The 12,338-nt window shown below is 49.7% G+C and overlaps 1 protein-coding gene across 1 annotated transcript; it reads left to right on the plus strand.

Moving 5' to 3' along the window:
• Positions 1–2,204: 2,204 nt before the first annotated feature.
• On the plus strand, positions 2,205–6,646 carry DAO (D-amino acid oxidase; the record flags this gene model as incomplete). Its single annotated transcript, XM_079543872.1, has 10 exons — positions 2,205–2,398; positions 2,757–2,871; positions 3,042–3,118; positions 3,390–3,455; positions 3,696–3,750; positions 4,100–4,204; positions 4,283–4,365; positions 5,222–5,339; positions 5,529–5,627; positions 6,524–6,646. The coding sequence occupies 10 exons, from the start codon at positions 2,205–2,207 to the stop codon at positions 6,644–6,646; spliced, it is 1,035 nt and encodes a 344-aa protein (XP_079399998.1).
• Between the last annotated feature and the right edge of the window lie 5,692 nt (positions 6,647–12,338).

Here is a 12,338-nt window from a genome sequence, read left to right on the forward strand (position 1 = left end):
CAGGCCCGGTGGGGCCTAGCGGGACGAAGTTGAGGGCGGGGCTGGGGGGTTCAGGGCCTTTGAAGGGATGGAGTTGCTGGGTGCTCGGGGGATGGAGGAGCTGTGCGATAGGGACGGGCTGAGAGATTATGGGTGCGGCCCGCGGGAGGGAAGGCTCTGCAGTGCTTCTCTTTGTGGGGATTGTAGTGGTGGGAGAAGGAGAGCAGCTGTAGCCCAGCAGAGGTGGGTTTAGGTGAGATGCAAGGAGGAAAATCTTCAATGTGGGGCTGCGGAGATCATTCTAAGAAGCTGTGGGTGCTCTGTCCATGGGGGTGCCCGAGGCCAGGCTGGGTCTGCCTGGTGTTGTTCAGTCTGGGTGAACTCGTTGCTGCCTGCGGCTCCCTGAAGGGACAGTAGAGCAAGGGGGGGGTCCCTGCTCCCAGCTAACAGCGATAGGACGTGAGGTGATGGCCTCACGTTGCACCAGGGGAAGATCAGGCTGGGTATTAGGGACAATTCCTTCTCAGAAGGAGCAGTGATGCAGTGGCACAGCTGCCCAGGGAGGTGGTGGGGTCACCGTCCCCAGAGGTGTTCAAGGGATGTGGAGATGTGGCACTGAGCGATGTGGTCAGTGGGCATGGAGGGGGTGGGTTGGGGTTGCACTTGGTGATCTTAGTGCTCTTTTCCAAACCTTAATGATTCTGTGATTCTGTGCAAAATGTTCCATGGCAGAGAGTAGACCTGAATGAGTTTTAAGGCCCCTTTCCAACTCAAACCATTCCATGGTTCCTTGGTTCTATGAAAAACCAGTTAGCTGCTGCATGTACATGCCCCGGCCATCCTGAGGAGGTGCCATGGGGATGAAAGGGCATCCATAGAGCATCTGCAGAGCCTCCATTTCCAGGTACAGCAACAAGGAACCATACTAGAACCAGGCTGAAGAAAGTGTGAAGGGTCAGCAATGCCAAAAGCAAGAAGCAGGCAAGTAATAGGTAATTAATTTAAGAGGCTTTGCTGATTACATGTAAAGCTTTTAATAATTTAGGCCTATGAATATCTCTTTTTCCCCTTTTTTTCAGCAGTGTCTGCTTGTCGCCACCTTTCCCCTGCCTCCTGTGGGACTATATTTCTGCTGCTGGGGACTCTGACATGGACCACTGTGACCCTATGGGCTTCCAGAGGATGGACCATGGGGCACCAGAAACTCCACCTCCCAGGTCAAAAGCAAAGACTTTGACCCCATTGCCCAGCACAGGGTGCAGCTGCAAGCTCTGGACACTCAGACCTTGGACTGTGAGGCTCCAAACAAGCTACGCTGCACCAGGGGCTCTGCTGAAGCCTCCAAAACCTATAGAGGCTGCCTGGAGAACTCTGCAGGTAGGTCAGTGGAAGGTTGTGTTTCTGTTATTTATTGACCAGCTGAAGGCTCACAGGGCAGATGGATGCCTCCTCAGGGCTGCATTTGGCAGAGGTAGCCCTGATTTCTGCTGGCTCTGACCTGTGAGTGGCAGCAGATGGGAAGCAGCATGGCCCTGTCCTGCTGCCCATCGTCTCTGTGACTCATCCTGCAGCCCAAGCAGATGTCAGTCCTACTGTGAGCTGAGCAGTGTCACAGGGGTGCTGTGCTTCACCTTATCCAAATAGAACTGGTGTCGAATTAATAATCTTGCCCCAGACCAGGTCTGGCATGCTTCTGGCAGCCTAGTGCCCACGGCTGTACCCAATGCTTTAAAACATGAATGAGATAATCTTAGTAGTCTTTTCCAATCTTAATGATTCTGTAAAATGTGGAGGTGTAATACTTAGGGATGTGGTTGCAATTGGTGAGCTTAGAAGTCTTTTCCAACGTTAATGATTCTATGATGACTTCAAGATGATCTTGCTGGAGGCCAACCCCAGGTCCATGGGCAGAGGCAGAGCTGCTGGCAAGAGCTCAGGGGCTGCAAGCAATGCTTGAAAAGTTTTCCTGCCACGATGGCACACTGCAACCCTACATTCATGATTTCAGTGCCTGCACAGTGCAGGCAGGTGTTGAAGAGCGCTTTGGAGACTCTGTGGGGAAAAGAGTGTTTACATGTGAAGTGCCCTTCACAGCTCAGCCCCTGTGCAATCCTCCTGTGCTCTAGCAGCCAAACTGGCATTGTTTCGATACCAGGAAGCCCCATGCCACCCTGGCCCCAGTGCCTTCTTCCAGGCCTTTTTCTCACCGTGCAGAGCCCAGAGCCATGCGCATCGCTGTCATCGGGGCTGGAGTGATCGGCCTGTCCACCGCCCTGTGCATCCATGACCGCTTCCATGCACTGGTGCCCCAGCTGCAGCTGGAGGTCTATGCCGACCGCTTCACGCCGCACACCACCAGCGATGGGGCTGCAGGCCTGTGGCAGCCCTACCTGAGCGACCACGGCAACCTGCAGGAGACGTGAGTTGGGGGGTCCCTTTCAACCCAAGCCATTCTGTGATAACTGTGCGGATTAGGGGCTGAGCTGTTGGAGAGGAGCTCTGCGGAGAGTGACCTGGGTGTCCTGGTTGATCATGAGCCAGAAGTGTGCCTTCGTGGCTAAGAAGGCCAATGGTACCCTGGGCTGCATTACTAAGAGCACAGGTGGCAGGGTGAGGGAAGTTCTCCCCTCTGCTCTGCCCTGGGGAAGCCGTATCTGGAGCACTGGGCCCATTGCTGAGCTTCCTGTCTGTCTTGAGCTGGGGAGCCACTGGAGAGAGTCCACTGGAGGGCTGCAAAGATGGCCTGGAGTGTATTCTGATGGGGTTTTTCCACACAGGCTGTGGAACAAGGAGACCTTTGAGCACCTCCTGGGGTACCTCAACTCACCAGAAGCAAAGGAAATGGGACTGTTCCTGATTTCTGGATACAACCTATTTAAGCAGCCTGTACCGGTAAGGAGCAGGGCACAGGGGAGGCAGGAAGGGCTCCAGCTGTGGGCAGTGTGCAGGTTTGAGTTTCTGGGCTGGAGCTGGGCAGCAGGGACATCTCTGTCACTCCTGCCTCTGCAGTACCACAATTGATTACTGTCATTTGAGTGACATCAGTCCTTCTCCCCTTGCAGGATCCATCTTGGAAGAACATTGTCCTTGGCTTCAGGAACTTGACACCGAAAGAGCTTGAACTCTTTCCTGGCTACAGGTACTTTCAGGCCCTTTTTCTGAGAGTTTCTGGGCTCCATCACAGTTACTTCCCTTAAAAGTAGTACAGATCACCTCAAAGAAAGTGGTAACAATGCATGAAAACCATTTCAGCTTCCTCTCTCATTTCACTGCATACCTTTGAACTTGAGAAGAAAATAGCTATGCAGTAAACGGGGAAAAAATAAAGCCCTGGCTCTGCCCATGCATGAGGCAACCACCCTTGGGCAGCTGTTGTGCTCTTTACTACTTTCTATCCTCATGTCTTTCAGCTATGGCTGGTTCAACACGGCGCTGATGCTGGAGTGCAGGAGCTATTTGCCCTGGCTGACCAACAGGTGAGTACTAAGCCCTGATGCTGCTCTTCCCTGATTGACCTGGAGGGCTCAGCAGGGCTTTTGGCCATTAGGGAAATGAGCTAATAATGGCTGAAGAGTATTTAAGAACTGCTGAGAAGACCATGGATGTTTATTACAAGGAGCAACAAGCCATGCTTACCCTGTGAATCAATTACAGGCCTTAATTTGAATGGTACATTGGCTTTTATGTGCTGGTAAGAGATGAACTTGCTCTTCCAGGCTGGCACAGAGAGGCGTGAAGTTCTTCCACAGGAAGGTCGAGTCCTTCGAGGAGGTGAGCTGGGATGTGGGGAGCACGAGGCTGGAATTTCTGCTGCAGAAGGTTCAGTGAAGCCATCCACCCCAAAGCACTACGCTTCAGCAGAGCTTAGGGCTGGTGGGGAGCCAGGATGCAGTCAGGAATCAGCAGTGCAGCTTTGCCTTAAGCTGCAAACACTTTCTTTGCCTGTACACTTGGGAGCTGTGCTGAGGAAGCTATGTCTTGGGACTGGCCCTTCTGTTCTATTCAGTACCAGAGTGCTGGACCAAATGCATGGTTTGGTGTTGATGCAGGAGTCTCGTGCTCGTTTGGGTAGCATCACTGCCTGCATGCTGCACACTGCACCACCTCTGTCTCTTGGTAGATGTTTTCCCAGGGAATTGATGTTGTCATAAATTGCACTGGGATCCGTGCTGGGGAGCTGCAGCCAGACCCTGCTCTGCTGCCTGCCCGTGGGCAAGTCATCAAGGTGAGGCTGCACCCTGCTCCATATGCATCCTGTGTCCTGCCTGTCACCCGCCGTCACCCTCCTGCTTTCTTCCCCCAGGTCCTGGCCCCATGGGTGAAGCACTTCATTATCACTCATGACATGGAGTCAGGGATCTACAGCTCACCCTACGTCATCCCGGGGTAGGTAGCAGCGATCCTGGAGTTAGCAATGATGTGCACTCAGAGCAACCCCCAGCACCGCTCCCTGTTGACATCTGCACACAAGCTCTGCCTTCCCTGCCCGTCTTTTACTGTGGAGCAGAGCTCAAGGAGCAGCAGTGCCAGGCAGAGCCCAGCTGCCAGCACTTCTCCAGCATCTGCTTCCCTCTGGCTGCTTTCTTAGAGATGCTGGGATCTGTCTCAGAGGGCAGCAGATGCATGTACCCAGGGAGCTAAGCAGCAGGGTAAATAAATCCATGTCTGCTGTGCATCCCTCCTGCGTCCCCCTGAGAGCAGCCATCCACTGCACTTTGGCAATGGAGAGATTTTTTAAGCTGTAACCTGAATGCTGCACGTCTGGCACTTCCATTGTGCTAATATCTCAGGATTAGGCAAGAAGCCCTGATGTAAATAGGAACTTTGAATGCTCACAGCTCCCAAGTGAAGTGCTTCAACTGATCTCTTATCACAGTCCCAACCCCACAGAAATTCCTCTCTCCATGTGTTTATTTTTGCTAGCTGTTCCATAGCTGGGTATAGGCTGGCTATGAGGGGAGCAGAAAACGGTGGGAATCTGAGCTCCTTGCCAGGAGCATTCCATTCCCTCACCCTGTTGATAGCAGATGAAATCAGCCCTTTTCTTTGCCAAGGCCTTTCGGGTGCTGATAGTGTTTAATGAACAACTTTCCCATGAGCAGACACTCAGGCAGACTTTCCTGCCTGCTTGGCTCCCGAGGGTGCCTCAGGCAGGAGCATGCTGCGGGCACGGCAGGACCCACACTGAGTGCCTCCATCTGGTGGCACCGGGACCATTTACTGCCCTTTGCTCTTGGTGCAGGAGTGAATTCACAGTTTTGGGAGGCATCTACCAGCAAGGCAACTGGAACGAAGAGAACAGTGCTCAGGACCACAAGTCCATCTGGGAGAGGTGCTGCAGGCTGCTGCCCACGCTGCAGGTGAGTGACCCCAGCCCAGCACCAAACCCCAAAATCAGCAGCACATGGTGACTGCCTTCAACAAGCCCTGAGAGCTGGAGGGTTTTCTGTGCACTCCCTCATTGCTTGCACCTTCCCGGTGTGGTTGCTGGGAGGATTTTGGCTTCTGTGAGTCAGAGCAATGCTGGGCTGATGGGATTCTGGTTTCAGAAAGCAGAGATTGTGCAGGAATGGAGTGGCCTGAGACCAGCACGTCCCAGCGTCCGTCTGGAGCGGGAGAGCATTGGCCATGGGCGTTCGAGGACAGAGGTACTGTGCTCATTAACTGTGGTGCTAATTGGGTGCTGATGGCTACAAACTTGGCTGCTGCTCTGCAGCCACACTGCCAGCGCTCAGCTGTCCTCGCTCCATCTCCCCTCTCCTAATGGCAAATCCTCAATTCAGTTTCAGCCCGGATCAGAGATAAGTGTCAAAAACATTGTGATGGATTTTATGGGGAGAGCATTCCTGCCAAAGGAAAACTTGTAATTGGAGCTTTGTCCTTCACGGACAGAGAAAAATTCTGAGGCACCAAGCCCTGCCTATTTCTCTTTTAAGAGAAAGGAGTTGGGAATGGCACCAGCTGCTGCGTGCCACTGTCCTTGTGGCAGACAGAGATGGTGTTGGACTCGATGATCTCTGGAGGTCCCTTCCAACCCCTACGATTCTGTGATTCTGTGATTCTGTCTGTTGTGCTTGAGGCTATTCAGCATAACACCATCCATGTAGGATCCCATCACTCCTCAGCTCTTCAGCCTGAAGCTCATCTGCAGTCCTACAAAGGGAACTGTGGTTTGGGTATGTGCCTCTGTGCAGCTCTGAAGAAAAGATTAGAGCTCCAAAGGGGATGTGACTGCAAAATGTAATTAAGTGTAACGAAAATAGATTCAATTTTTAGCTGGAAAGCTTTGGAAAGAGCTCAGTGTATTTAGGCAAATGTGGTTCAAAGTGAGGCTGTGTTTGAATTGCTGTTTGGATCATTCTGTTCCTTTATCAGCATGTCATATCTGTGCAGCTTTGGCACAGGAGCGGTGCAGCCATCGATCCCAGCAGCAAGTTGGGCTCCAGCCGAAGCAAAGCCATTTACCTTGTCAGGAGCAAATCCTGCATGCTCTGAGGAGCAGGGTGGTGAGCTGCTGCAGTCTGACTCCCTCTGTCCCCAGCAGGTCATACACAACTACGGCCACGGTGGCTTTGGGATCACCATCCACTGGGGCTGTGCCATGGCCGCAGCCCGGCTGCTCGGGAACATCCTGCAAGAGAAGCAGCAGCCCCAGTCCCACCTGTGAGTTGCCTTCTCAGCTGGGATTATTGCGATAGCAGTAGCTTAGAAATCACAGCAAAAAGATCCAAGCAACACTGGTGCACGTGGGCTGTTGACACTCCTGCTGGCTTTGCTGATGCTTCCTCCTGTCTTGTTTTCGGGTTGCTGCCAGTTCTGCTGCTGCCATTTGCCAGACGGCCGAATTTCCTCCATCGTGGCCTCGCGCAACCTACCCAAAGGAAGTGCTTTACAACATGGACTAATTATCTGTGACAAAGTGCACTTCTGTCTCAGGGATCAGTCTGCAAAGGGCAGGTGGAGTTCAGTTGAAGCCTTGGCAGTCCTGCAGTTTATCTGCACGCTGAGACAGGATCTGAAAGCGAGCTGGTGCCGTGCGAGGTCTCCACTGGCTGCTCAGACACCCAGCATGTAATTGGATTTGCAAGCTGCCCCCAAGAGGCAAAAGCTCCTTAGTAGGAAGAAGCTCCTGGGGAAGTGACAATGGCCTCACAAGCACGTGCTCCACTTGCAATTGCTTTTCTTACGCTCATGCCAGGACAAAGCACGGGTCTGCGGCACCTGGTTAGTGTATCTGGCAGCAGACTGCAGTGGTTACCTAAAATGGCTTTCCAAATGATGGTTTTAGTAACAAAAGCAACATGTTCCAGCCTTGTGTACTTGCCAATTCCTATATATAGCACAGTGCGTATGCCAAATAGCTGTTCTTGTCCCTAAAACTCCCACGGGCACTTTGGTTTCTCATTTCCCTCTGCTGTGAAACGTGGCTGGAGGAAGCCTTGGGGCTGTGCTGATCAGAGGAGGGTGACTCTTCTTGGAGAGAGGAGCTGGAGGTGGTCAGTGTCACTTCCAAGGGCCCCAGGCCTGGTTCTAGAGATGAGCTTTGGCCTCTTGTTCTGTGCCACGTGCCTTTCCTGCTGTAAAGATTTCACAAACAGAAAGGTGCTGTGAGGTCAGAAAGCATCAGCCTCAGATCCAAAGTGCCGTACTGGTAAATGAGAGCTGCTGCAGTGCAGCCAGGTTTGTCTCACCTCCTGGGGAGCTGGATTCAACAATCCCATGGCCCCTGCACCCTGTCCAAGGACCTGTTGTGATGCTTACCCAAGAGTGAGCATTCAGTGCTGCAGGAAACAATCCACACACACAAGACCTGCTGCCCCAGACATGTATGAGCCTTGTCTCTGTTTCCAAAGTGCTGTGGAGGTCACTGTGCCAGCACAGCCCCAGGAGACCTCTCCATGACATGGTTCTCCACTGAATGCTGTGACTGTTCACACTGTGAACTTAGCAAGTTTTACACGCTGTGAGCAGTGGGAACAACCTGAGCAGCTTTGCTGAGCACATGAGCTCAGTGTTTGCCATTGTACAAACGCAGCAGTAGTTCTCACCATAAGGGCCAGGATTTCTCAGAAGTGCTGCTCTGTCCCCTCTCTTATTTCTCCACCTTTTGCATCCTTGATGCTTGCCTGTGCTGTGACACCTGCAGCACCACTGTGTGGAAATAGGAGCTCCTGTCATGTCCAGTCTGTCTGCCAAAGGGTTTCCCACTTCATCTGGCAGCTCACCTGATGTACTGCAGTCACATTCAGAGGCTTGTCATGCAGAAAAGAACACTGAAAAGAAAATACCTAGAGAAAATTTACCACTGATGGATGCTAAACCTAATTGTCTGTAGTAGTGCTGGAGTCGGAGCTGTTTGGCAAAGTGGCATCCGCTTGAGTTCACTTATTCCAAATAGATGAGATATGAAGGACTGTATTCTCCTCACACTTGTGCTGGTGTAACTCCAAGTGAAGAAGCAAGCTGGCAAAAAGCAGTTGATTCTTCTGATCTCAGAGCCTGTAGGAACAGCTGCCCTGCATGGGTCAGGATGACAAACACAGCTCTATGTGGCCTCTTAGAAAACAAACAGAAATGACTGGGTTTTATTTGCAATTTCTATGTTGCTTATTTTCTAAAAGGCTACAGTTTAATGTGTGTGCACAATAAAGATCATAGCCAACTACCCTGTGTGATGCTTTTTGTAACAGTACCATGGATTGGACTTCAAATGCTGATTTGACAGCAACATTCCAGCAGACCACCATTCCTTCTCCCAGTGTTTAATGCTACGTGTTTCCTGGATGTTTCCTCCTGCAGAAGGAACAGCTGTCATTTCACTTTCTGAGTAGACAAACGAAGCTGAAATAGTGCAGTGTGAAGCTGTTTGGGTGGCTGCACGTGGCTGCCCGTAGCCCTCAGATCGCTAAGAGCTCACAGACAGAACTGTGTGGGGTTCTGCCATTGGGCTCAGCTGGGCTCTGCTTGGAGGGCAGAACTACAGGAGCAGTATTTTGCACTGCTGGAAGCAGTGGAACACCATGGGGTAGAAGAATCATGGAGAGTTAAGTTCATTTTTTGTGGCAACGGTAAGAGAACCAGGAGGGAGGCTGGACAACTACTGCAAATGTGTTCTGGACAAGCAAAAAATGTCCTCTCCAGAAGCAGAGTCAGCACAATTCAGGAACTCACAGCGATGGCCTGTGACACAAAACAAACCTGGAAACGCACCAAGTATCAGTAAAGTTATCCTCTGTGAGCCAGCGGCAGCTCTGGCATTTTGGAAAGCAGAATGAGCTTCAGGAATGGCTGAAGATGCCAAAAATTCACGGAAGACACAGAACAAATACTCTCCCAAGTATTGCTGCCACGATGCAAATTCACAGCAGTGAGAGCAGAGCTGCTGCACGCTGAGATGGGAGCACGCTGCGATAGTGGATCATCATCTGTGGTGGCTCAGATACAAACCTCTTTTTGTTTGTAAATCACTGGGCATCAAAACACCATTGGAAGAGCAGAGGAATGCAGTCAGAGTTACACAGTTATGTCTTACAGTAATGAGATGAGTAAAGTTTACATGAAGAAGTAAATTAATAGAAGCCTCCCTGCCCTGAAGGCATCCAGTATCTGACCATCATGACAGACCCCACTGAGGCTACTTACCTTTATAATAGTCCTGTGGAACAGCCATTTTTACTGAAAAAACTATTTATTTGTCCAACATAAAATATCTAGTGTGGAATTAAACGATCCAATGTTGCATCAGTAACAGAGGAACAAAAGGATTATTTTACAACAAGCTCCATGTACACAAAGTTTTTAAACATTAAAACGTATCCAGCTTAGAAACTGTACATTCAAACACAGGAAAACATTCAATGTTCTTTCTGCAAGCATTTAGGAATACGAAATCATTCCATCAAAGCACACTTGGAGAATTATTTTTCCCACAACAGCTTTGCACATTAATATATTGAACAGATAGCAAAACTCTGAATCCCACAACTCTCTTTGCTCTCAGTTAGAATCCAAAACTATGTCACTTCATTGTTCTCAATGAACTAGCTCTATTCATTCCTTCATCAGTGAAAAATACTCAGTGTGTAAAAGGATCCTTGGAAGCTTATATACATCAATGGTGTTGCCATATTGACCATATGACATGTGGTTATAGGCTGCAGTGTATCAAGCCAAACATCCCTTGGTTTTTCAGTGCGCTGTCTACAACGTCCTTCCCTTCTTAGTAACGCTTGTGTTGTCAGATACATTCTCAGTTGCAGAATTTGTAAAAAGTGAAAAGCAAAAATGCCCTCAATTTTTATTTTAATACAGGTTAACACTGAACTCAACAGCATCCAAAGGCTGTGTGTTACCTACAAGTCTTCACGTGGGCCATATCTTGTTTGAAGTTTACTCGATATCTCTACTTCCCTAAACCCTGTGAATGCACGTTTTGAAGGCCATTGCAATGCTGTTGAATATTGGCTCAAAAAATAACAAAGTACCCTGTGAACATTAACACTGGAAAAGCAGAACTTTAACGAAAAGGCTTTCAATAACAAACCAAGGCAGCAGCCAGGCTGCGAGGTGGCATTCATCCAGCCATAGATTTCATTTTATATTCACCCTGACCTTTAAGGTGGGCTCACACCCAGCTGGATTCTCCTATAGGCACTCCAGTTTTGGGGTGTTCACTGAACTGTAAGCATCCAGGAGATGCTTCCATCCTCTGCTGCACCACATCCATCCCTCGTGCATCCAAGGGAAATGAGTCAGTGCATCTCTGAGGCAGCACTGAGCTACCCCAGTTGCATAGTATATTAGAGAAAGCTATCCAACTACAGCCTGATAAAAGGTGGCAAAAACAAATTACATGCACTGGTTGTCAGCTCCATGAGAGCCCTGTCTGTTTACTGAGGGCTGACTGGAATTTGAGCTTGCTGGAGACCGAGCACACAGGATAAAGACACAGCAGAGACAAAGATCAGAGATAACCAGACCCACACCAAGCAACAGTCACTGGAACAGACAGTGCATTCCTACATCATCCACCATATCTACAGCAGGATCCCCTGCGAGCTCAGCTGCATTTTCAGACAGCCACAAAAAGAAAAGTGCCTGCTTGCACCCACTGCTCCCAGAATCTCTCACTGCAGCCACCATCAGAAAGCAGTAAGTGAGCAGACAGACATTCTGGTGCCATGTCAAACTCCAACTTTTCTCAGCAGAAGACACTCAAACATGGAATATCAACAAACTCTTTGGCCTTTTTTAAATTAGTCTGAGTTCCCTCAGTTTCTTGTCTAATTCTCCTTCGACGCCATAAACAAACAAACAGCCCAACATGTCTCAGAGCATTACACAGCACTACAGTGCTGCAAATCCCTAAGTGAAAGGTGAACCCAACAGTGTTCATTTGTATTGCACCCAAAAACAGACTCAGCGACCTGTTATTGCCCCACAGAAGAGGGGCTTGGTTCCCAGAATACTTAAAATACTTTATTGTGCAAAATTTGTTGCACATTTACCTGTGTTTCTGTGAGACAACGGACCACACATATTAGAAAAAATGTATTGCTTTCCCACAGCCTATTGATTAGCATCTAGTCCATCTCATTCCACTGGGTCATGTGTTCTATAGTGAGGAATTCAGACAGCAAACTGAGCCATAGATGCTCAGACAGGTCTCAGTTTCTGTTTGTATTTTCTTGCTGCATATCCACAGGCTCTGAATTCTGACTCCCTGCAAAGACAAATTTCTGACAAACGAGACAAACTTATCCTCACCTGAACTCTGTTGCATTCTCCACCAAGAGCAGGGATCATCAGCCTCCACGGACTGGTTACGTCTGAAGGAATGAAGTTCCTCTTCTCAGGAAGATTGTGGTTTAGCTCTTCCCAGGATTTTTGTTTCTGACACGATGCCAGCTACATTCCTTTGTCACCCGCTTACCACTGCAGTCATGCAATCTGCAGCTATTGAGAAGTCCAGACCAGCTTTCAGGAGACCAGCTTCTGTTGGGAGACACTCCAAACAGGCACCTTCCAAACTGTTCCATGTAGCCGTTCAGACTGAGGCATCTTCACCAAACACTCTGGGTACACCACTGCAGGAACACACTTAGGCAAATTGAGCAGAAACAGACCTGAGCCCATGCAGAAAACCACAGCGTGCATCTCCACGCACAAAGAGACACCAGCACAGCTGAAGCAGTCTTCACCAAGCAACACAGTGCTCAATGTTCCTGGCAATGGTAGAAAAATCAAATTCTGCTCCAAAGCATCAAGAATTACAGAGTACATACACCTCCCATATGAGATCCCATCTCTGCAGCAAACACCACTCCTCACCAACTCAAACTACCTGCCTCGAGTGGGAG

The sequence above is a fragment of the Tetrao urogallus genome, assembly GCF_951394365.1.
Source record: "Tetrao urogallus genome assembly, chromosome: 17".
In the NCBI taxonomy this organism is placed as follows: Eukaryota; Metazoa; Chordata; class Aves; order Galliformes; family Phasianidae; genus Tetrao; species Tetrao urogallus.